This window comes from Benincasa hispida, unplaced genomic scaffold (assembly GCF_009727055.1).
Source record: "Benincasa hispida cultivar B227 unplaced genomic scaffold, ASM972705v1 Contig446, whole genome shotgun sequence".
Lineage (NCBI taxonomy): Eukaryota > Viridiplantae > Streptophyta > Magnoliopsida > Cucurbitales > Cucurbitaceae > Benincasa > Benincasa hispida.
This window is the reverse complement of record NW_024064858.1, coordinates 345,677-372,395: the sequence shown is the minus strand read 5'-3', so window position 1 is coordinate 372,395 and position 26,719 is coordinate 345,677. Positions and strand designations below refer to the sequence as shown.

Below are 26,719 nucleotides of genomic sequence, written 5' to 3'. Positions count from 1 at the left end.
GCATGATTATTACAGGGATTCCTTCACCCCTTCCCTTGGGGTGTCTTTCCTTTGTGTTCAAATGAAATTTTCACAAAGTTCTCGAAAAAGGAAAACTAAATAAGTTGGGATTGGTGTGCTGTGAACCGTGATAAAGCTTCTTCTAAGTCCCTTGTTCTGTGATTTCAATGCTTCTCTTTGAATTGTTGGAACTAAGTTCTTTTCCCTCATCTTTTTCCACTTGTACCTGATTTTTGGCAATTGGGCCTTGGCAATTTTTGTATTCTCTCTCTGAAGGATAGAATTCCTAAAATGTACTTCTCTAATCTCTACTTGGCAGATGTTGCATGGGAGAGTGAGAACACCTTGGATCGTATCAAGAGACATTCTTCTTTGGTGATGTCTTCCAATGGTGTGTTCTTTGTAGGAGATCGGGGAGGACATTGACCATTTGTTGAGGAAATGAAGTTTGCTTACTCCTTTTGGAACTAAAACTTGAGCTCTTTTGGTCTTTGTTTAGCTTGAAGCAGATGTTGTGCTTCTAGTAACAGAGTGCTTTTGAATTACCCCTTTACGCAATAAGGGAATAATTATGGGGCAAGATCTTTTTTTTTCCCCTTTCTGCAACTTAATAGGGCGTTTGATTAAAGAGAAACAGTAAGATTTTTAGGGGGGAGAGATGTAACAACCTAAATTTGTACGCATACACTACAAGAAATTAAATGTTGAAATTTTATTTAAGTGGATAATAAATGTAATACCCTAACCCTAATTTAGAAAGCAGGAAAATAAAATATAAATAAATAAATAAAAAGATAAAGATAAAGAAAAAGAGAGAAGTGGAGTCCACGTGTCACAAGCGGTGAAGGCAACCCACGCGCGAAAACTAGCGAGATTGGAAAGAGCGAGGTTGGAGAGAAAATTGGAGAGAGCGAGACTGGAGAGAAAATTGGAGAGAGCAAGAGTGGAGAGAGCGAGACTCTCAACGAGAAAGATAGAGAAGATTTCGATTTGGAGAGAAAATTTGGACAAAGACGAGAGAGAGCGAGACCTCTCAGCGCAAAATCTTCGGACGACGAGATTGACAGAGAAAATTGACCCACAGACGCGAAGGTGGAGAGAGCGAATATTCTCAGCGAGAAAGCTGGTGAAGAGTGAGATTCTAGAGACAAGGAGAGCGGATTGAAGAGAAAATAGAGAGCGAGAGTGGAAGAGCCGAGATCCCAGCGAGAAAGCTGGAGAGACGACGATTCTGAGACGAGAGAGATTGAAGAGAAATTGAGAATGCGAGTTTCCCAGCACAAAGTGGAGAGACGGATTGAAGAGAAAATGGAGAGCATGGACGGAGGAGATCTCCGGAGAGTCTGAGAGCGTGAGAACAGAGAAAAGAAGCAGATGAAAAAGAGAAAAAAGTGAAACGAGATTTATACGAAAAGTGTGGAGAGCGCGAGATTGAGAACAGAGAGAGCGAATGAAGAGCAAATTGGAACGAGATTCTGAGAAGCGAAGGCGAAGAAGAGAGACGAGATTGAAGAGAAATGGAGAGAAGTTCCCGGAACGAGAAAGCTTGAAAGAGGAGAGAAGTTCAATCGATAAGCGGAGAACAGAGACTAGCGAAGACTATTGACGAGATTGCAAGCGTGATTCATGTGTTGTTGCCCACAGGATCTTATAGATTATACATGGAGAACCCTAAAATTGAATACAAACAAAGGTTGATGACGTAAGGGCAAACGTAAGCCAAAAATTAGGTGTCTTATTAAGAGAAATTCTTAAACCCTAGTAATTTTAAAGAAGACATTTATAGGATGAGTTGTCACACTGAGAAGAGCTGAAAACCACTGTAAATATGACCCTCTGTCTGAAAATTTAACCCATTCTCAAACAAATCTTAGTAACAAAGAATCGTGTGAGTGAGGAAGTTCTGTGAGGTTAGAAGAGATAAAGCTCCGGTGAGGTGCTGCCCAAATTTCCTTCTAGTTTAAGAGGGAAAGCTCTACTGATCAAACCATAAGGAATAATAAGGAATAATTAGGATCGCAGTCAAGGTAAGTAGTTATCTCACCAGTGTTTCATGATAGTGTACCTTTAATATGTTGCATAATTATGTGATTGTTATGTTGCATTACATGTTTAAAATACGTTTATCAACAAGGGACCCCATGCATTATGTTTGTTCATAAGATTAAATTTTAATTAGATAAAGGTTATGCTTCTAGGGCTAGCAGGACATGTATGGTTGTACCCCTCTAGACCCAATTCTATGTCAAGATTATGCTAGGGACTAACAAGGTATGTATGGTTGTACCCCTCTAGTCCAATCTTACGTTATGTTAACGGTTGGTGTTGGATGCGACTCTGACCCTACTGACTGCATAACCCGCTAATCATCAGATGGGCTAGTTTCTGCCTAAGTCCTCATCTTCCTATCAAAGCGGAGAAATTTACGTTAGCGATGTTGGATGCGACTCTGGCCCTACTGACTGCATGACCCGCTAATCATCTGATGGGTTAGTTTCCGCCTAAGTCCTCATCTTCCTATCAGGGCGGAGAAATTTACATTAGAAGTATAACCGACCACTGCATGTTATTATATGTTTTCGGTCCCAATCATATGTTTTCAGAACATGTTACATGTGATTGTGCATTTGGTCACTACCTTCTGTGAGAACTACTTACTGGGTATATTATATACTCATCCTATTTTTACAGATTTTGTAGGTAAGGACACTGCGTAGGTGGCAGAACTAGACGTCGCTCAAATGACCAACCATCAAACTCACTATTATAGGCATATGCATTTTTGTATCACTACGCTAATATTTTATGGATCCTGGTGTTTTGTAAAATAAACTTTTTATATAGTTTTCTACCTAATTAATAAAATCTTAGATATATTCTTTTGAGATTTTTACCAAAACTCATCTCATAATAGAAAAGTCTAAGCATGCATGTCGTAGCGGTCGGACCATAATATGTAAGGATTCGGTCGTTACAAGAGACCTTGAGAGGTTGTTAATTTTATCAATATCTCCTTGTGGATGTTTGTTCATCAGATATTTTGTAACTATCAACTTGGTTTTATTCTTTTAGATTGGAATTCCTCTTTTGTGGACTTGTTTTGTATGCCCTAGTTTATGTTTTCATATTTCTGGTTTCTTTGAAGAAAAAATATTGTACGATCTCCACGTTTTTAGTATTTGTTCTTTAATGGCCTTGCTCACTTGTAGGACGCAATCTTTTCATCCAACAAAAAAAAGATAAAAATAAATAAATAAATAAAGGTATGGACCATCATAGTACTGTTCCAAGTAAAATTAGTCTTTCGGGTAGACTAAATTTGGAAAGAAACAAAAAAAAATACTGCTTGACCATTATTATGTGTAGTTATGCCGGCTATATAGTCCAATACAATATATCATGCATAATGTCCTCGTGAAAGAGAAAGAAAGCAACAAATAACATATCAATTCAGTCATCATAATAACTTCAAATAGAAAAGAAGATATGGATTTAGACAGTAGATATCTAAAAGCAAATTATATAAAAGTAATTAGAGCTAATAAAATAAGTACCCGGTGAATGGAAAAATCACTATAACTTTTAAGTTCCTCAGCTACCCTTTCCACGGTACATTCAAAGCCAAATGCACCTAAAGGGTGTAACTTTTTAGCAAAACGAACAACATCCTCGTCTTTGTAAATGCGCCGTACTAGTAAAGGATGATTAGCAATCTGAAACAAGAAATAGAAGATAAAGGAAAAGTCACGGAAATATAAATAAACATTTGTACAGATTACACATCAAAAGATTACACTGGGGATACTTATATGACCAAAAGACCATATCAACAGTAACATGTAATTAAAGAAGTAAAGTTTCACTTCCCATTGAGACAGAAGATCCTAATCAGTTAGCATTTTCACCCTATTTCATTATCTACAAAAAGATGTAATTTGTCAAAGCTCAAGGTTTGCAGTCCTCAAATCCACCCTCTCCTTATTTCATTATATGCAATAAGCAAACTTTCAAATCCTTTCCAAGAACAAATTGAATTTTTTTATTAGGATAAAAAAAGGTCAAGTGATGAGCCGATGATGAACAAATGATCTTAATTTTCTGTGATAGCAACATAAATCACATTTCTGAGTTTGTAGACACAAGGCATGATAATCGTGCATGTCTTGACAGAAAGTTGCAATGAGATTCTGTCTGCTAAAGCAAATATTTTCCTTCCATTACTCTCTCTCGGGGAACAAAATGATAACATTAGCCTAATAATAAAGGTTTGTGATAGAACTCGAATATATTGAAAAATAAATGGTAACAAAATTATAAGATAAACTAGGTGTTCGAGGTACTTGGAACCTCCCAATCGTGATGATACTGATCCCTAATTCATAATCCAAAATATTGCCCCCTTCCCTATTCTCCTTATCTCTATTTATAACTAAATTCCATAACCAACTCCCCCCACTAATTACTAATATACCTTTAACATCCCTCTAACACTTCAATACCATTCCTATCAGTTTGGCCCATCTTAACTTTTGTATAGGTTGGTATTTTATCGTTCTGTACAAAATTCTTATGATCATTGAACTTATTACCAAAATAGAAATATTCGTTATAGGAGTTCATATTTGGAAATGATACATTTCAATTATGTACATGCAAGGTCTACAATCATAGTAATATTTTTTGCTTAAAAAAACCACTTACAAAAGACTGTAAGTTCTACTATAAAAGTTGACAGTCAAATTATGTGGTTGGGTTTAAATTCGTAAATATGCTAAATGAATATCTTCCTTTCTTTCTTCTTAATCAGAGGTCGTCAATTTGATTAGTAAATACTTATTATCCTGCAATTTTCTAAATATAATTCATCGCCATGTTACTACAAAGGACCAAATATGTAACAAAACTGTTTCTCCTGGAGTCAATTGAGTCAACACAGCACAAGCTTATGCATACTTAAATAAAAGCAGAAAATGTCTCACACACCTTGCGAAACTGAACAAAATAATTTGATATCTGACGACGGGGAAGAACACTGCATATATTATCTGAATTGGTATTGGCATTTCCACCAATGCGACCACGTGAAGCATTTCGATAATCTTCAATGGCATCCTTGTAGGCATCTTCTTGTTGCTTTTCCATTGCAACATATCGAACCTGCAGCAAACTTTCAGTGTTAAGGAAATATAAAATATCATTAAAAAATTGTAAGGAAGAATATTAAAACTTAAAAGTACCAACAAAAAAAGAAGTGCAGCAAAGTTGAAAGGAGACAGCCATAATAATAGAAAAAGAAGTTCCGACCTACCTGCTGTATCTTTGGAACAAGTTGCTGCATAACATCAGATTTTAACCGTCTCAAAATAAACGGACCCAAAATGAATTTCATATGGTTAATCAAAGAATTATTCTCAGCTGTTAATAGTTTTTTCAAGTCCACATCCTCGGTAGCAAAAAGATTGGGCATCATAAACTCCAACAGTGACCACAGCTCCTGGACCAAAATTTTATCAGATGAGCAATAAAATAATCGTGCCGATTAAGACAGTAATCACTCAAAATTGCAGGCACACTATGAGATAGACCACAAATCATATACGTGATAATATTCTTTGGATAATAAAGAAAAGAAAAACAAAAAAAAACAAAGACACTTTACTAGCCCATAGCAACATAAATCCAAAAAAGAAAACGAACTCTGAACTAATCTAATTTCATCAGGTATTTTCTTCTTGAATCAAAAGAGTTCTCCTAATTAAGGATGTGTTGTCTGGTAACAAGCATAGCTTTAACTACCTCATACCATCGGCGTAACCAAGAGTTTTCTGGTTTTCCATCAACAACAATCAATGTTGGCTCAAGTGGGCGCCCTAATACCAAATTGGTGTATTCTAAGGGATTTAAGGAGTGAAATTTCCAAGAATCAAACAACTTTACTATCAATCAAAATGAGTGAAATACATGAGACGAACTCCCCATTTATAAGGGATAAATATACAAATGAAAAATTGTTTCTTGTTTAAAAAAATAAAATAAAATAATCCAAGAATCAAACAACTTTACCATTAATCAATATGAGTGGAATACATGAATAGGGAGTTCGTCTAAATTAAAAATTAAAAAAAATTAAAAAAAAAAAAAAAAAACAATTTCTCATTTCAGTATTTATCCCTTATAAATAGGGAGTTCGTCTAAATTACTATAATCCTACCTGAATCAGGTTTCAAATTCTAGATCCACCATATTGTTTGAAGAAAGATAACTTGATCATGAAATGATTAAGCTTGGAGATAAGGTACTACAACTAGAATGATTACACTTTTTTTTTTTTAACAAATGGAGGTATTCCTACCAAAAATGATTCAAGCCATAATTGGTACTTATGATGAATGCTGCAGCTAATACTTCTAATACATTTTTTTATTTTGCATGGCATAGAAATGTTTGTAAATATCTGTAAAAACATTTAGCAAACCACAGAGTTTCAACATTATCAAAGCCATTTAAGACCTCAAAAGACAATTGATAAATGCTTACCACACTTCAACATATTTCTAGCTTTTTTATGTTCAACATACTAGAAAACAGAAAGAAAAAGAAAATCATAGAATGAATAAAATTATTAGTTGATCTTCTGTTGCATGATTAAAAAAATGGTCATGTAATAACAAAATTGATAAGGATTAGTACATGCAAGTCATTTTGAAGTGGCGTTCCTGTCAACATTAATCGTTGCTTCGCATTACGTGCAAGAGACATTAAATTTTTCCACCGATAGCTGTTTCTATCTTTCAAGGCATGAGCCTCATCCATAAGAACACAGCTCCACTGCCAGCGTTTCAGAATTTTACGTTCATCTTTCTGCTGGGAACTGCAGAAGACCATTCATGATAAGGACTAATACAAACCCACATAACAAAAATTAAATTAAATAAATAGGGGAAAAAAATACCAACCTGTGTCTCTCAAATACAGAATAACAAACAAGAAGAACATTAAATGGAGGAGGAAACCCTGACTTGGCCAGAGAATTCAATTCCTTTGCATATGCCGACCGGGCAGCCCCATGATAGAGGAGTATAGAAAAGGATGGGCACCACTTTTTGAGTTCTCTTTCCCAATTCTCCAGAACAGATGCAGGGCATACAATTAGATGAGGCCCCGAATCATTGTTCAAATATTTCAACATCACGAGATATGTAATAGCCTGTCATCAGAAGGATTTAAGAAGAAGTAATGGCATTAAAATGACAACTGCTAACAGAAATATTCAGTACTGACTTGTATTGTCTTCCCCAGACCCATCTCATCTGCAAGTATAGCTGCAATATTGAGGAAATTACATGATATTAGAGCTAATCCATGTAACAAACTCAGCAATCGTAAAATACAACTGTAGGAGTTATTTCCTAAACTCATTATGACAACATGAATGGACTTTTAAAATTACAGCAAGCTCAGTTTCCAGTACCAGGAATAAAAAAAAATGTGAAGTTATACTACAGAAATTAACAGGTCATGCTGTTCAATGTTCATTAAAAGGTTTAGTTCAGCTATAATTTTGTATGCCCATTTGTCATCTTTCATTTTTGCTTGATGAGGTTAGCCACTAATCTTCTATAAATAGAGGGTTTAACCCCTGTCAAATTGTGTATTGCCCAACAGGCACAAAGCATGTACCATTGACCAAGAGGTTAAACGTTTGAATCCCCCAACCTATATATTGTTGAACTCAAAAGAAAATTGAGGGTTAGCCCCTTGTGTTTGCATACTTATTGAATCATATCCCCATGTTTGCATACGTAGTCAATCATAATAAAATACTCTCCTGCTGGTTCTGGGAGAGTTTTTACTTGATGTGGTTGCATCAAGATTGATATTGGAATAATAGAAAATGATGAACACGTCTACAATTCTGCTAACAGGCGAAGTTAAGGCCTAAACCAGTAAGCATTTTGCAACACTTAATAACAAGCACCGTATTCTTCTCTTAGAAGACTGAAAAATTAGCAAGAGATTAAAATTTGAATATTCTTCCAAAGAATTAGAGTCAGATCCAAAAAGAGCGATAATTCATCCACATACTCTATGCATTTTGATTTAGCGAGTGAAAAAATGGTTAGAAAACAATATCAATGAATTATCATGGTAACAGTCCGTATTTTTGTAACTTTTTATTTAAATTTAGGATAATGAATTAAGTTTTTTCGTTGTTGAATTTGCCATAAATAAAGTAGTAATTTCAAAGTTAAATAATTAGTTTAAGTTTAGCATTATTTATTAAATTATTAAAATAATTAACAAATAAATAATAATAAGAAGAAGAAGAAGAATGATATCAAATTTTAACATAAAATAATTAAAAATAGGAAAGATAAATAGGGAATCCATATGGAATTCAAATTATAAAATTGTAGGCCCGACAATCTCCATAAACCTCTAGGTTAGTCCCAAACCATCTCATTCTCAATTACAAGTAAGGTTTCTCCCTAAATTTCCTCTTCTATTTTACCATTCAAACTCTTTACTCTCAGTTGTTCATACAAGAGATATTTTTGGATTCACTATCAGATGTCTGTAGTTCTGCTCTCAGTTAGGTTAAAAAATTGTATGATGCTTGATTGTATGTTTAACTGTATACGAATAAATTGATACCTTTTAAGGAATAGAGGCTTTTCATTGCTGAAAAGAAAAGAGACTAATATTCAAAATACAAAGAAACAAAATGAAGCAAAAATAAAGCAAATACAACCAAGTATAACCCATAACATTGCTAATCAAGTAAAATAAAGCAAATACAACCAAATACAACCCATAGCAGAACAAATTGACTTTGAACAAACACCAGACACCTACTAGATTTTTTATCTAAAAAGGAAACAAGACCTTTCATTGATAAAATGAAAAGAGGCAGTGGGGAGGACAAATATTGGAGAACAAACAACCATGCAAAGAGGACAAACATAGGAAGACATGCATTCGGAGAGAAGCTTTCACTAAAGATTGGAGTAGCAATTAAGCGACCATAAGCCAAAATCATATAGAGAAACCAACTCGACTAGTGCACTTGGAAGTACACAATGCCTTATAAACAAACATATCCATAAAAACAAAGGCAGCCAAGAACTTGGAGAGGGAGCTAACAGAAAATTTTCAGAAGAATCCAAACTCCAACTTCAACAAACAGATTGCAAAGTCACTCTATTACCCGATAAAATCAGAAAAACCAGACCTTTCCCATCTTTCAGCATTTGTTTAAAAGAGGCAATCCATGATAGAGTTTTTACAAACAAGTGCTCCGTTATTTATCCTTGATACTTCAAATTCTGCATACCAAGCCTTTATAGTTTAATCTTTCTGAGTTTGGAGATGCATACAAAGTCAGCCCAACCTTGAAACCTATCCTTTGCAATGAAAAATACAACCGCAGTACCAAGATACACTAGCCCAATGAGTAATAATAAAATCACCTTCAATGCACCAAAGTTTAACACTATAATCAGGCCACAAAAATCTTCTCCCCTTATAATCATTCAGAACAGAGACATAAGAAACCCAACAAATCTTCTTGCGATAAGTCAGAAACTTCTATGAAAAGAAGAAACCTTTTTTAAAAGTTTCTAATACCGACAACTTAAATTCAACCCTCATAAACAAAATGTCTCATGGATTACCAAAATATTCCACAAAAGACCAACCAATTCCTTGGACTCCACAAGTAATTAATGAAAATTAGATTAAGAAAACTCTCCCTTTTTGACTTCTGAAATAGATTATGACTCTGAAGAAAGATAGGATGATATTGAAGGAGATAGAGAAGGCCATACAGAAGGAATTTGGACATCCTTCCTCTCTTCTATCCTTTGAAACAAATTTGCAAAGGCTTCACCATAATGTACAACAGAAAAAGTCTCCTCGGAAGTTGGAACCACCGAACAGCTTGCTCATAGTACAGGTTCCACTTATATATTGTATTTGGCCGAAGAAGCATCGGACAGGTTGGAGTTCTTACCTTCTTGGGACTCTATGGACCAAGATCTGCTTTCATTATATGGGCAATACCGATCGACTTTAGTAGATCATATGGATGTAGAAAAAGCTTCGGATTTGAATGAATTGGAAACATCTCTTTTCCATTTCTATTTACCCAGTTCATATCTTTCTTTCGTGTGTTCCCGAGAGGAATTCGATCTCCGGATACCACCTAAATAACAGCAGCTAGATGATCAAATGGGTCTGGAAGAAGAGTTTGTATGTCGTTGTGGTAACTTTTAGAATATGCTGCTAGACTTTGCCTGCCATCTTACTATAAAAAAGATTCCTAGTTTCATAGGCACCCAAGAGTTAAGAATAACAAGTTCTTCATTACCAAGAATAGAATAACCACTTAGAATAACAAAACAGATTATATTTGTCGAGAAGTGCAAAATCATATGGAGCCTAGTTCGGTTAGGACAGCAAGGGAGTATCCAACTATCAATAAATAGGGAAAAAAGCCCCGGAAGGTTTATCAAAAATGAGATCCACAACTATTTATTAAAGTTGGCAAGGCTTTATCAGGGACTAGCCCGCTTCCCATTACTTGACGAAGGCTTCCCATTGTCCGGTTCTTTCTATAAAGCACACCGCTTGCCTATTCCGACAAAAGCCCGGTGTGCTTCTTAAAGAGAAGCAAAACCAAAACGCCTAATAGCATTCTAGAAGAGAGGAGGAGTCACCAATTAAAAGAGAATATTTTCTCAATTTTTGTTATAGCTATTGCAGCCACTGTAGCTGCTATTGGCCCAGCTATTGTTTCATCCTCATTCTTCGATTGCTAGCTATCTGATGTCACAGACCCAGGCCACATTCCAAAGCAGCACCTTTCCCATTTTCCTAATTATCATAATAATAAGGTAAGCTTTCAAGCCCCTTGACTTTCGAAACTATTAGTAAAGCCCTGGAGTACCCTTTGTATATAAAGGTAAGGCCTTAGTTTTCCCTATTAAGCACTGTGTTCTGTTTTTTGTTTGTGTGTGCAGTAAGGAGATGTTTGGGATAAAAGCCCCATCTCCCCTCTAAAACGTCGAGAAAGCTCTACGAACTTCCCCTTTGCTCTATAGAAATGGATGGAAATGCCCGCCTATTCTTCCAAACGTGTCTAAATATTTTTTGTGCACGCAGAAACATACCAGCCTTTTGTATACCTATCTGAATACAATTTCAAAAATTGGATTGCTAAATTTTATTAGAAAAAGAAGAATACAAATCTTAATCAAAGTAAGATTATTGTGTATATCAAATTAAAATAAGTAACATTATTATTATTGATCAATAATAATTTATAAAAAAAAATATAAAAAAGGAGACTAAGGAGATTTCATTTTATGGTAAAAAATTCATTCAACTCAGTTATTTCGAAAGTAGGAAAAAAAAAAATGGAAGATTTGTTGAATTTCAAGTGGTGTATCAACCTTTTCTACTCACACTAAATACTGAATCATCATCATCACCAGAGTCATTATAAATAAAGGGACTTTTTGGAGAACAACAAGGAACACCCCTAATAAACTGGATCTTTGAATGTGGAAGAGAGAATTTTGAATGCTTAAACTTCTGTGAGGAACGAAGAGGCCTCAAAGAATTGTGAGCTATCTTTGACGAAACTAAGGTTCAGTAAGGAGGCGGGTCGAAAGGATCGAGGGAGAACGAAGGTGACAGGGTAAGGACGGAATGCAGCGGAATGCAAAAGGGAATGAAGATTGGAAGGGTTGAAGGTGTGGCGGGGGTTGATAAAAGTAGAAGTAGAACAATGTCTGTCAATTGTGCTTCTCCATGGATGTATTAATCAATCGAAATAAATTATCCTTTGATCTTCCTTTGATGCTTGATTGCATCAAACTATCAAATACATGTTGTCCTCTATGTCTGGACTAGCATTTGGTAGGATACCGGACATCAATCCTAAAAGAATTGCCCTAAGAATTAGAAATTGGAAACCAATAATAGAGTAGTCACCAAAAAAGCAAACTTGTTTGATTGAACACTTATGTCCTTAATTTTGGATGAAAAATAAAACAAACTTACAAGCAGAATTTGAATAATACTACAAATATTATTGTTGAGCTAAAGGCTAGCAAAAGAACAGTAGTTATAAAAAGAAACTCTGCCCGTAACTCAAAGTAGTAAAAAGAAGCAATATTGATAGGTAAACAGTTCCAGTCCAATAGTAAAAAATCTAGTCTTCATTCCAATTCCAAACACGATATCGTCTCGGATAATCAATGAAAACCCACAAACCAGAAAGCAACAAAATGGTTGAGAATTCACACGTCCAGAAAGTCAACTACTTTTCAGAATCACAAAAAATATCCCAAGGAAAGTGAGTCCATTAGTCTCACTTCATTTTCTTAATGAATAAAGAGACTTGTTTCCTTTTCAAAAAAAAATTATAGATCAAAAAAAGTTAGAATACTATTTTTTCTACCAACCAATATCAAAAGAACTTCAACATCGAAGTCGATTTCCTTTTTTATTGTTTTATTCTTTGTATTTATTTTGTTTTTGCTGATTGTGTTTTTCCTTCCTGGAAATGGGTGTTTCTTTTATTTAAGAAACTTTTTCCTTTTCAAAGAAATAAGAAAGCAATTATCATTTTCAGCAAAACTCATGAAAAATTTTCCCAACTATTAGAAGCAAATATTTCTCTCAAAATAAGTACATAGGCACAGATAAAAATGACCATCTTTCAAATCACCTATGACATTGAAAAAGATAGTTAAACATTTGCCATAACTAAAAGTGCTTAAACCTTCTTTTGACGATGTACCTATGGTGGGTAAACTAAAACTTGTTTTTACTACTGTGTAATTTGTCAGGTAAAAACATATGGAGATTATATAGACAATATACCTTAAGATAATTGCACCTGATGGCTTCAATATATAACTGACACAAGAGACTTTCATTCTTCAAACTTCAGCAAGCTAGTAGCTTGTCAGGAAAGAGAACTAGAAGCAAATAAATCCTATCTTTTCTGCCAGTCCATGGCTCCTTGCAAAACTATGTTGCATGATCTGCAAACCCTACCTTTCTGTTCAGCTCACTACAGAATCCAGACTCCTATACGAGAGATGAATGAAATATCCCACTATTGATGCAGGGCAAGGCATGAAACTGTCTCAAAATGTATTTCACACCAATCTTCAAAGCAAATCTATTGCAACAACAGATCAATTGACACTAAGTCAATTGGTTATTACTTGAAAAGTTGAATTGAGCTGAAAATTCACTACTTGAATTCAAAATATTTAATAACCTCAACTACCATTTCAAGTCAAATCTTACATCCACATGTAAAATCCAGCAAATACATGCAGATAGCATGACGTCATGTGTATGTGTGTCTTTTTCATTTACAGGAATCTAGAAAAGGTATATGCAAATCTCAATTGGTGCTACTATAATTTGTTTTTACTTTAACCTATTCAAGATACTGATATCCCGAAGAGTTCATGTTAACTTCATAACTAATTTCTATCAAACGGATTCCCATTAGAAACTTCATTGGAATTTGGATCAATAATGTTTGATATCACTGTAGATAATTGCAAATTTGCAAGAATGAGCTGAAAGTATACGTTGAGAATATAGTAACACAAAAGTTTTACATATAGCAATGCTGAAAGCAACCAAAAACTGAAACAGCACATCGACCTCCCTATGACAGGTTCGCTCCACCTTATATATAATAAAAAGATCAGTTGACTATCATGTGCCAAGACCATTGTAGTAAAGTAACCTATATTTGCAGATTAAAAGACTATTAGAGTTAACTAATTGAAGTTCCTTTTCTTAACTCCATGATTCTAGCTGGAAAAGAATAAAATCTTAGAAACAACTGTTTAATTGACAAGGAAAAAATGGGGGATTTTCAAAAATAGAAAAACACGGGAAACTATTTACATAAAATAGCAAAATTTAATCATTTTAGACTTCTATCAGTTTCTATCACTGATAGACACGGATAGACTTCTACCAACCTCTATCAATGATAGACTTCCATCAGTTTCTATCACTGATAGATGCTAAAAGTCTATCAATGTCTATCAGTGTTTTTTTTACTATTTCTATAAATAATTTAACATTTTTTCTATCTGTGAAAATTTCTACAAAAAAAATTGTACAAAAGAGCAAGCTAGTGGAGTTTTTTTTTCTTTTACCTTTTTTTAACAAGAAACTTCTCAGTGATATAATGAAAAGAAAATGTTCAAAAGATACAAATTCCCAAAGGATGTGAAAGAAAAAGAAATAACAAGATCTTAAAACAAATACAATAAAACGAGAACAGCCAAGAAACAAGAAAGACCAAATAAACCAAAGCCCAACTCCCAGAGAACCCTTGAAAAGAAACCACAACAGCCGACTTGTACCACAACTAGAAAAACCTGGCCAGAAATCCTTCTCCGAAAAAGAACTTACAAACCAATTGAAATCCACAAAGGCAACGACAAGAAGCACAAAAAAATATTTGAAGCGGATGAACCAAAGAAATCATCTCACTGAAGACCACACAAAGCCAGAAAAAGGATGTTCTGTAGATGAATCATTATAGATACAAGGACCGGAAATTCAAGGCCTTGGTGGAGCTATTGTAGAAAAGTTCGAACCACCCACTTGTCTCACAAAAGAGACCAAGAGGCATGCACAAGTTTCTTCAATCAAATTATTTGTGATATCCTTGACATAGATGCGAGCCATGTTTTTTTGGGCCGACCGTGGAAATATAATGTTCAAGCCCAACATGAGAGGCGAGAGAATAACTGAGTTACTTTGGATGGGCAAGAAAACAGTACTCATGCCACTCACCACCACCACAAAGAAACCCAAAACTGAAGATTCTTCTAACCTATTCACTGTAATGGTACCCAAGGAATTTAGCCAAAACATTGGCAACGAAATTTGGGCTATTTTGCTGACTAATGACAGACCTTGAGGAACAACTTGACCCCTTTGCTGGGGAAATGTTGCAGAGTTTTCCATGTTTAACAAGAAATCTGAGCACACCCTTCTCTAAGAGATATACAGCAACAATTTGACTTCATACCAACCTCCACTTTACCAATTTACCTCATTACAAAATGAGCCCAAAGAAGTATGAAGTCCTTCAACAACACATCCAGAAGTCCTAGAAAAAGGGCACATACAATTGAGTGTTAGCCCATGTGTTGTACCGGTTTATTATCTTCCAAAAAGGATGGCACGTGGAGAAAGTGAGTGGACAGCAAATCTATCAACGAAATTACATTAAAATATACTCCTATTCCTTGTTTATCTTATTTAATTGATCGATTGGGTGGTACTAGGATATTTTCTAAGGTGAATCTTCAGAGTGGTTACCATCGTATCCAAATTCAACCCAGAGATGAGTGGAAAATTGCCTTTAAGGCAAAAGTAATGATTATTAATACTGCAACTCTTGACGTCCATTAAAGCAGTAATAAAACAAGAATGCAGAATGTAAAAATATTGATCAGGAAAGGTAACAAAACAGCCAGAGCTACTGTCGAAGGAGAGAGAGGAGAGAGGAGAGAGGAGAGAGCATACTTACCTTTTCCTATGTTAGCTTTTTCCAACCATCACGGATTGGTCTAGTGGTAAATAGGGAAAAATGAACTTGATAAAGGGCTCTATGGTGACCGCCTACCTAGAATTTGATATCCTACGAGATTCCTTGACACTCAAATGTTGTAAGGTCAAGCAGAAAACAGGTTATCTCGTAAGATTGGTCAATGTGCGCATAAGCTAGCCCAAACATTTATAGGTACCAAAAAAAAAAAGTTAGCTTTTTCTTTACATAAAGATTACTCCCTAGAGGATTTGACTTGTTGCAATGCAATCTCAACAGCCTTGCTTGATTTTATCAGTTTCTTCCAGTTTGATGTTTCCATTTGGCCCGTATCTTCTGGAGATACTACACCATGAAAATGTGCTTTATGGAGACAAGTAAATGATGCAAATATGGAAATCCCCAATCAATTTTACGCCGAATAACAGAAACTTTGCCTCTACATGCAAGCCATGGAAATCTGTATTGAATGGTGTAAACCAATCCTTGAGAGTTCTTGATTTGATCACAATCTTTTATTGAAAGAAAATAACGCCTCAATACAACCTAGGGACCCCTGTTTAGAGGCTACAAACCAGCCTTGTAAACTCTTTTTTTTTTATAAGAAACAACCAGCCTTATAAACTCATGGTAAATAAGAATTAACATGAGGTAAACTTTTAAATTATATTAAAGGAAAAAAATAAAAAAGAGCTAAAGCTTACAAACAAGGAAAGCTAGCTGAAAAAAGGTCTAACAAAATCAAAATAAAAGCCAAGCCTGAAAAGGCTAAAACCCTACATCATTGAAGCAACAGAGAGTCATCCAAGATAGAGTTATCCTAGAGTTGGCAATGGGGGAAAATACATCATTTTGGCTTCATTGCTGACTGTTGGAGGAAACCTTCGGCAGTAAAACTCCCCCTCCTTTTCTCTTTATTATCTTCGGAAAAAATGTCTCCACAAAATACACAGGTGTCCAATATGGTGGTTGGAATCTAAACATGAGAAACTTAAACAAGGAGGAAATAGAGGAATGGACTAGACACTCTAGCATATTGGCAACTATGCAATTAATACATTCTAGAGTCAAATGGTACTGAAAAATTGATTCGAAAGGAAATGTCTCTACAAAATCATTCCTGCTTGACATTGGCAGCAGTCTCAAATCTTCAATCACATGGTAGATGAAGCAATATGGAAGGATCGTTACCCTAAGAACATTAAAGTTCTTCTATGGAAGTAAAGCCACAAAGCCACCAACACATTTGACAAATTACAGCCTACCCCACATTTCCTTGACCCCACAGCTGTCTGATTTGCAAATCAACCACAGGAAAACCTTTTTCTTGCTTGCACCTATAAAGGTTTTAGAAAGAGATTCTCTCCACATTTTGCTGGTCTTCAGCTCCCTAATATATTTTTTTATGATTTTTTTTTAATAAGAATAACGACTTTCATTGAGAAAAATGAAAGATTTTTTTTTTATAATGATTAATTGAACTTTCATTAAATCACTTCTTTGTAATTTTGGGCTCCTTAATTTTCTCTATCAATGTTCTCCCGGTGTTCTTTTTCTTACCCTCCTTCGGGATTTATGTACTTTGAAACATTAGATTCTTTTCATCTCATCATGCAAAGTTTTGTTATCTTCCCCCCCACCCAACCCAAAAAAGAACCCTCAAACTTCCATTAAAAATGAAAGAATGTGAGCATCCAAACTTCCATTCAGGCCACCCTAATGATTCAACAACCTTCTTAACTGCACCCTTACTGGCCATTCATTCACAGCCAGGAAGAAAGTTCTCATGGATGCACCTAATTTGGTATTTCTTGTAGACTACATAGATCAAACAAAACCATCGACTTTTCATTGAGGAAGGGAGCTCCTTTGACAGCATTTTTAAACAAATTGTCTTCTTAGCTGTCTTGCTGCAGATGAACCCCCTTTATAACCCCTATAGTTTCTCTCCTTTTTTGTCCAATTGGAGAAATCTTTTGCAACAAATTTGGCTTGGGCTTTTGCCCTTCTTTTGTAACTTCCATACATCAATAAAATTTATTTCTTGTCAAATAATAAAAAATAAAAGAGTCCAGCGCTGAGAATTGGTTATCAGAACAAAAGGTGGAGCTTTCTGGTTTACCAAAGAACTCACTTTATGTGAAATAATGTAAAATTATAAAAGAAGTGAAACAAACAGAACAATGGACAAGAAGTGCAAGAACAAACCAAAAACATACAAAAAAGTACCCCTGGAGACGTACATACATTGCATTTATTCCCATGCATTAAAGAAAGAAGAGAATACTTTTGAAACCTCTCCTCGTCGTCCAAGCCTGAAAACTTTCATAAACTAAGCCCTTCATATTACCGCAATTATAGTTCTTTGCTACAGTTTCAACTTATTTTGATATCATAAGAAAAACCCAATGATTACATAAGACAGTTTCTCTAATCAGCAATCCATCCAAAAGTCCCAAATAAAAGTGTTTGATTAATTACCCGTTTGTTAACTTAACAATACTTTTTGTATTAATTGAACAGTTGAATCCAGTGGTAACAAACCAAAATCTACAAGAAATAGAACAGCAAAATTTGATAGTCATTTAAGCTGTAAATAAATCAGAGAACAGTAATTCACTTTCACAAAGATCCCACAGTTGGACGATGACGGCTTCTAATGAGCATGGTCAAATTAGAATCAGATAAACAAGTAAACATGATGTTGTTACCCATGGCAATTACTAGAAATTTATGTGTGACGCAAAATGATGATAAGAGTAGTATTCACCTCCACCAACTCCCTTCTGATACAAAAGAAGAAGAAAGTTCACGCCAACCAGCTGATATGGCTTGAGAACAGGCTCAAAATCAGAATCTTCAGCCTTACAAGCCGCATTAATATCATCCTATATTAGGATATTAAAATTCATTAAATTGCATTTTTATCTCAAAGGATAAACAAATTGTGCAATAAAATTCCTCTTTTTAATTTTAGGATAATAAATCAATAGAAAAGGAAAACAATAAAAATTAATAATGACCAAGATTATTGATAGTAAGAACAGAAAACACAGTACAAATTGTAACTATACCTTTTTTAAATGGAAACAATACTTTCCATTCATATAATGAAAAGAGTCTAATGCTCAAAAATACAATATACCAAAATCAACAAAGTCACCAAAGATATAATGCAAGTAATACAAAGTCATAAGTTAAACCAAAGAAATGAAAGCATTCAAATTCAAACAAATGTGCTAAATGGAATAATTAGCAAAAGCTATAGACTGGGAACAACATGATGAGGCAAGAAGACATGCTGAGCCCAACTGGTCTGACCAATCTAGCGATTTCTCATGAAAACCCCTCTAATTACATTGTTAGGAACCAAGGTAGTATGGGATGCCTTTGTCCCACATTGGTTAGAATGGGATGACCAATGTGGTACTTAACTGGCTTGGCTCTCCCACCCCAATAGCTAGCTTTTGGGGTGTGGTTCTCCAAGGTGCTTAAGTACCTAACAATGGTATCAGAGCCAGTTGTCGACGTTCCAGAGTGGAACCGGCGGAGGGTTCTGACCGGGTGTGGCCGAGTGAAGTACCGCTGGAGTAGCCGCCAGAACGTCGGCTTCCGAGGATGGGGTATTGTTAGGAACCAAGGTAGTATGGGATGCCTTTGTCCCACATTGGTTAGAATGGGATGACCAATGTGGTATTTAAGTGGTTTGGCTCTCCCACACCAATAGTTAGCTTTTGGGGTGTGGTTCTTCAAGGTGCTTAAGTACCTAACATATATTCAAGCCAAATCTCAGATACCAGAGCCTTGACTACGTTGGACCAGTCCATAATATTTGAGATTTAGAGGATAATATAGGGCCAACCAAGATCTGAGTGAAATTCCCCCAAAAAGTGCTTCCAAAGTCCCAATGGAGATTAAGATATTATGGTTAGAGTCCCTTCTTGGAGAGGGATTCCCCTTTTTTGTGGGCTTCGTTTTTGTATGCCCGTGTATTCTTTCATTTTTTTCTCAATGGAAGTCGTTGTTCTCATTAAAAAAACAAAAAGATATGATAATAAACGCCACCAACACAAACTAGAGAACTAGCAACCAAAAAACAAATGTCATAAATCTTCACTGTTTACCTTACATAATGGACAAATAGAAGGAGAAAGGTAGTGCGCCAGGAGCTTATGTTGCAGAGTAGTAGAACAATTCAAGGTTCCAAAAGTAATTATCCACACCAGAATATTGATATGCTTAAGGCTCTCAGATTTCCATGGAGCCTGATAAACCTCCTTGTCTTGAGGGGATTAGGCAATCAAGTGTTTGGATAAGGAGCTGGAGCTAACAGTAAATTTCCCTAAAGAATCCAATGACCATCGCCTAGAATTAGGTGATTGAGATAAATGCTTGTCAGCCAAACTACTCAATAACGGTTGTAAAATTTGAAATTTCTTCATAGCTTAGCTGTCTTCGAAAAAGAAAGTCCCATGAACAAGTTTTTATATCCCAATGATCAAATATATTACCACTTGGGAGTGAAGCTATATGAAATAGCTTAGGGAAACGCAATTTGAATGAAGAATCAAGACACCAGAACATCAAGCCAAAAGTGAATATTCCTCCCATTTTCTAACTTGTGTGCAGCAAGTGATTCAAACTTACCCCAAATCTTTGAATGCTAATCCATGGGCTTCCAAAACTCAAACCATACCTTCCTGATGTATGTCATTGAAAGGTGCTAACACCATGAATGCTCTATGGTACTTTCCACAAAAGAGCATCAGGTTCCTTGATAAATCTCCAACTCCATTTGAATAATAAAGCCAAGCTCCTGTTTTCCAAGTTTCCCAAGCCGAGACCTCCACCATGCAAAGACTTTGAAGTGGAATTCCAATTTAAAAAATGATTCAGTTTACTCCCTTTTGGCCTTCCTAGAAGAATGAGCAAATAATTCTTCCAATTCTGAAATCACCGAACAGGTCATTAGGAACATTGACATATAATGGGTAGGTAACTTTGCCAAGACTGCATTACACAAAGATGGTTGTTTTGAATATCCATCTGTCTAGCATTACACAAAGATTATACCGCTCCCATTTGTCTAGCTTTTATGAACTTTAACTATAATTGGCTGCCGAAAAGATAGTCGTTTTGGATATCCACCAAGAGGCAAACCAAAATACATAAACGATAGCTTTTCAGCTTTACATTTCAGCTTGAAGGAGGTAGAAAGCATAATTTTATCATCAACATTAACACCACATGAGGCTGATTTATCCCAACTTACCTTTAGTCCGGAGCATCATTCAAAGAACCCAATATTTGGATGAGAATATCCAACATAGCTTCATCATACTTGCAAAATAAAAGTGTACCATCTGCAAATTGCAAAATTTGAAACATGAACTTTATCTTTTCCCACCATGAAACCTTCAAAGACTCCATTCTCATGGGTACAAGAAACAAAAGCACAAAGGACTTCTCTTATAATTGAAAAGAAAGGGCAATAAAGGGTGATTTGTCCCAACATTAACACCCTCTGCTCTACATTTCATCTTTATCATTTGTCTTCCCTTAAAAATCATCTAGACTCTGATCTTTTGGTCTGGTCAGGAAGCTTTGTGTCCTTTTTCTTTGGTTAACGTCGTCATTTATCCAATAGGGAGACAATGGAGGTTCTCTCTCTTCTTTCTTTGCTAGAAGTGCGTTTTTAGGGGGGAGGAGGGATGTTCATGTCTGGAAGCCCAATCCTACTGAGGGCTTTTCATGTAAGTCTTTCTTCAAGTTGCTTTTGGATCCCTCTCCTAGTAGTGAGTCACTCTTTGAAGTGGTTTGGAGGATTAATATACTAAAGAAAATCAAGTTCTTTACATGGTAAGTTTTGTAAGGTCGAATGAACACCTTGGATAGGCTTGCTAGGAAGATGGTCATGTTAATGGATCCTCTCTGAGGAAGGCAAAGGTCTCCAAAGGAAGACCTGGATTACCTGTTTTGGGGTTGTCAGCTAGCAAGGTCTATGTGGAAATGCTTTTTGCAGGAGTTTGATATTCAGATTGTCAGCCAGAGGGATATTCGTGCGACGATCGAGGGGCTCCTCCTCCATCCACCTTTCAAAGAGAGACTAGTTTTTGTGGTTTGTTGGAGTGTGTGTTGTCTTATGGGATATTTGAGGTGAGAGAAACAATAGATTATTCAAAGGTTTGGAGGACCCTAGTGAAGTTTGGTCCTTAGTGAGGTTTCGTGTCTCACTTTAGGCTTCGGAGTTTTTTTTGTAATTATTCCCTAGGTAACATATTACTTAGTTGAACCTTTTTTGTAGAGGATTTGTTGTTGTGGGCTTTTTCTTTGTCTACCTTTGTATTCTTTAATTCTTTCTCAATGAAAGTAGTTAATTCTGTCGGGGGGGAAAGCAATAAAGGATCACTCAAAAGAGGATAGCGCAAATTGACTCACGATAACCTTATGCCACAAGAAACTAGACTTCTGATGCATAACCATATGGCCAAAAGGGCCTTGTTGATCTCTCGCACATTACCAATCCCTCGACCCCCCAAAGTCATAGGTTTCATCACAAACAATCTCCAACTTTACTAAGTGCACCCCTTTCCTCTCCTCCACCCCCATCCTGAAGGAAATCCCTCATGAGCTTCTCCAAAGTTTTACAACTGGCACCGAGATCCTAAAGAGGGATAGAAAGTAGGTTGGAATCCAGACTATCACGATAAGTCTGCCTCCTTCCAAGAAAAAAAAATCCTCATCAAAGACGCCAACGTCTTTCTAATCTTACTCACCACAAGATCCCAAAATGCTAGACATTTGGAGTTATGACCTAAGGGAAGGCCAAGATAAGATGAAGGAAACGACCCCACCTCACATCCAACCATATCACTACTCACCTTTTTCGTATTACAATTTACCCCAGAGTTGGCACTTACCGCTATTAATCTTCAAACCAGAAAATCTGGAGTAAAATGTCGAAGATCTTTTATAGGTTTGGCCAGTGTTTTTAAATACCCAAGGCTCATTAAGGCGCAATGGCCCTCTGAAGCCTAAGCGCAAGGCGCATAAAAAAGCGCGGGCTTTTTTTTGTGAGCAGCACTATATATAAAAATATTACATTAAAAAAAGAGAATATAATTGAAGTGAAAATATGGAAAAATGGACTCAAAACACAAGAAATTTGACAATTAGGTTTGGTAAACTTGATCCTTTTAGTTAATAAAGAAGGAAAATCCTTAATTATTACTATTTTTTAAAAATAATTGAAAAGCCCCAAGGTGCAGGGCTTTGATCCTTGGGGCTTCACAAAAGGCGTGCGCCTAAGGCGTGCCTTATTTTGTGAGCCTCGCTTTTCCAAGGGGTCTAGGCGTCACAAAAGGCGTGCGCCTAAGACCTACACCTTGGGCCTAGGCGCACGCCCAAGAGGGCTTTTTAAAACATTGGGTTTGGCCCTCCCCCTTGACATGAAGACCCTTCTCTCCACCATTCTCTTCGGCCACCCTTTTAAGAAGGATACAGCTTTGTTGTGGTTGCACATTTTTAGGTCTTTCTTTTGGGTCCTTCTGGGTGGAAAGAAATAAAAGAATGCTGTCTATAAGAAACATACTTTCAAGACGTGTTACAATCAGGTTATTTACCTTGTTGTATCCTGGTGTACATTGTCAACCTCCTTCAATTTCTATAGCTTCCCTTTAAACAAATTGGAAACCTCTTCCCATCTCCAAGGGGCTTTTCTCTATTTTGTAAATTTCACACATGACACATCAATAAAATTATTTATTACCAAACCAAAAAAACTGGCAACAATTGAAGCTCTATCCTGCAAAGTCTTCGGCCCAATTGTATGGACTTTGTTCTTGTTCTATTTCTTTCATTTCTTCTCCTCGTGAAGTTCTTTTGACAAAAAGGACAAACAATATACACATTTAACAGATATTTAAAAAGGTTTGATATTGATTACATCCACTTATCAGATATCAGAGTTGTGCTTTATGATTAGTTTCGACAAAGCTAAACGTGTAGGACAATCAATTTTGTGACTTGTAGTTCATCTTATTAGATGTCAGAAAAGGAAAGCCAGGCCAGAGGAAGAAAATATTACCAAATCACTTAATTGTTTAATGACAGAAAACAGCAGAAAATCAGTATAAAGATTAAATTTCACTCATAATATTTTGAAGAAGAAATGTGGACAGCATAACACATAATCCAAGAAATGTACAAAAACGATTGAGTCCTAAAACTGCAAGTAATAATTTTTAGTCCACTGCAGATATTGTATGAACAGGAGGATGAAGTCCAAGTCCACATTCCTAATTGTTGAATAAAACTTAACCCTAGACTTCATAACCACTTGTACACATGGAGTTGTTCAATCTATCTCGTTTCCTACCATGCTAAGAAGACGGGATACACAGAAATGCAAATTCATAAAAACGAACCTTCATAACACTTATAAATTGAGAAGTACCTGGGTAACTATCCTAACAGAAGAAGACTCCACTTCTGAATATCGTTCGCAGGCAGAGACGGAAGAGCCGTACAGCTCTCTCTTCAACTCATCAGATAATTTAGCACACTTCTGAAGAGCCTTACCGACGACATCATCGTCATCCTCCCTGTCCTCCTCCTGCTCCTCCTCACTCGTCGACTTTACATCACAAACCTCGGTCAATTCCCTCTCACTGTCTTCATCTTCATCATCGATCACAAACCGACGGCCACGACTCACCGTCGTGGTGGACTTCACTCCCTCGACCTCGACATCCTCGTCCTCCAAATTTTCCTCGAAATTCTTGGAACTTTCCATGACTACGCAACAATCGTCACTGCTCTCGTCGGAAATATAGAGCTGCTGCGGTCGGTATGCGAAAGATTCAATCGGAGGAGGGATCGAAGGTTCAGTCTGTGGTTTGCTGAAGACGCGAGAGGGCTTGAAGGAGTGGTTCGACCACTCTTCGTCGGAAATTTCTTCGAAGACGCGCTTCATGCTGTGAGGGGAGAACCTTCTAGAATTTTCCGGCGAGGAAGACAGTGAGAAATGGAAAAGACAAGACGAAAGGAACGACTGATGTTCGGCGTTCACTGTTCAAAAGAGTTCACAAACAAGCTTTTTCTTTTTCTTTTTTTAACCACGTTTATAGAGCTCCAATTTTCATTTAAGGGAGGTTTGTTTCACATATTTGAAACACCCGTTTAGAATGAGTTTTTTTTTCTTCTTTTTGAAACTCGTTCAGAATGAGTTGAATGAGCTATATTTGGTGCAAGTGGTAAGCAAATGGGAGTAAGTTTTATTTTAATCATATTTGGTTAATATAGTACTATTTAGAATTTGTGGGTGTTTAGGGATCCAACTCTTTCAACAACCAACTCTGACAATCACCTTGGTGACCAATTCATAGTGTTCTAATAATTTTTGTTGGGCAATGGAGTAAACAGTCCTTAGGTGCAAGTATACATCGTTGACAAGTAATATAAAATGGGCAAGTTCAACTATTGAATCTCAAAAGAATGAAGCACAAGTAATCAGTTTTCAATAAAGAAAGGCATCTTCTAAATTTGCAACCAATAGTGACAAAGAAAATTGATTCGATTGTAGTGTGCTTTGAAAGTAAAGAAATGTAGGAAAACAATGATAAAACAATATAAAACAGTAAAGAAAATTGTGGTATATAAAGATATAAGAGAAAGATCGGATTCAAAAGAAAGTTTCAACCTGTAGAATGGGCATTGCATCCACTATGCGCACGTAATTACTTTGCTCAACTAGATCTAAACACAATCAGACATGCGACCCAGATGCGCCTGCATCTTTACTCTTTTCAAGTCGAGATGGGTTAAGTTGTACGGGATGAGACTGTGCAATCTACCTTAATCGATACTTAGCCATATTAATCGAGTTCTTCGACTCCCTTAGAGAATCACCTTTAGGAGACTATGCAAGTAAACATATCTTTTTATAACTAATTCAAACTTAGGTATTTAAGCATCCAATCCAATAATTCTATAGGCATTACCCTATTTCTAAGAGTTAAACGAAATCTTATGTCTAGACTTTTCTTCCTATATTGTTGTTATGAAAACTATTTATTATCTAACTTTTTCAATATTATACTCAATATTATAATTTAGCCTAGGTGATCTATCTGAGTTAACAATAGGCATAAAATCAATAAAAGCAAATAGAAACTAAGTGTTCAACAAGGTAAAGATGACAGATAAAGAGCTTTCATTTCATCTTTAAAGTATCCATACCTTTGAATCCCAAAGGGATATTTAGCTCATGATGAAAAGTAAAGATTTGATAACTTGTAGAAATACAAGTTATTATTCTTTCAAAGTTGGAATAATAGGATCTTTATTGATATAAACGCACTCATTATGAGAGAAAATACATGAAAATCCATACATGTGATAAACACATACAAAAGTGTCCTTTTTTATTAAAAAGTTGCTTCACTAATGCATTTCAACGTAGGAATCAAAGAAATTTACTAAGTGTTGCAGCCAAGGCCAAGGCAAGGGGTATGTGTCTAAGAATATTCAAGGCATGAAGGATACATTAGCTCGTGCATTTCATGTCAAATCACCACATGCAGGCATGGGCATCTGACTGGTGGCGTCTAAACATTTCAGAAGTGGCAGGCATTTGTTCCAAGGTATGGAATTTAATGCAAGTCCAATCACCAAGTTGTTGAGATTTGCCTATAAAAGGAGAAGCCACCACCTTCAGAATCATAGAAGACACCTTAGAGCCCAGACAGTTAGAAACTTTCTTCAGCACCAGTAGATAAACTTTGTCATTTGCAAGCAAGAAGTAGGAGGGAAGACACCATTTCACCGTTGATCAAAAGGTGTTGTTGCAGAGAAGCTTGAGAGAGATATGTTCCTCAACTCCTCTACCACGTTGGTTGTAGCAAGCATTAAAAACAAGCCAAAGAGGACAAGAGATTAAACTATGCGCCTTGATTTCTTCTTTTTACACTTCATTTTCATTCACCATTTCATTTCATTGAGCTGTGATTGTTTGTATAAACACTTGTTATCTTTAACTCAATCTCATCTTTGGCCATTTATCACTTTTCCATCTGTTTACCTTTGAAATTGTGTGTGTTTGTAAATTTTCTG

At 36.0% G+C, this 26,719-nt stretch overlaps 1 protein-coding gene across 3 annotated transcripts in view; it reads right to left on the bottom strand.

Moving 5' to 3' along the window:
- Positions 1–24,778, bottom strand: part of LOC120069495 (protein CHROMATIN REMODELING 19) — a 36,501-nt gene extending 11,723 nt beyond the window's left edge. The window contains exons 1-9 of one of the 3 annotated variants that reach the window (XM_039021269.1): positions 24,063–24,778; positions 18,378–18,495; positions 8,656–8,682; positions 7,282–7,322; positions 6,957–7,207; positions 6,691–6,871; positions 5,309–5,494; positions 4,984–5,157; positions 3,555–3,713 (exon numbers count right to left, since the gene is read on the bottom strand). In XM_039021269.1, the coding sequence (XP_038877197.1) occupies positions 3,555–3,713; positions 4,984–5,157; positions 5,309–5,494; positions 6,691–6,871; positions 6,957–7,207; positions 7,282–7,322; positions 8,656–8,682; positions 18,378–18,495; positions 24,063–24,581 (1,656 nt within the window). In that variant the 5' untranslated portion in view covers positions 24,582–24,778. The remainder of the gene's footprint in view (positions 1–3,554; positions 3,714–4,983; positions 5,158–5,308; positions 5,495–6,690; positions 6,872–6,956; positions 7,208–7,281; positions 7,323–8,655; positions 8,683–18,377; positions 18,496–24,062) is intronic. The other 2 variants (XM_039021266.1, XM_039021268.1) reach the window with 2 other exon arrangements.
- Positions 24,779–26,719: the final 1,941 nt, after the last annotated feature.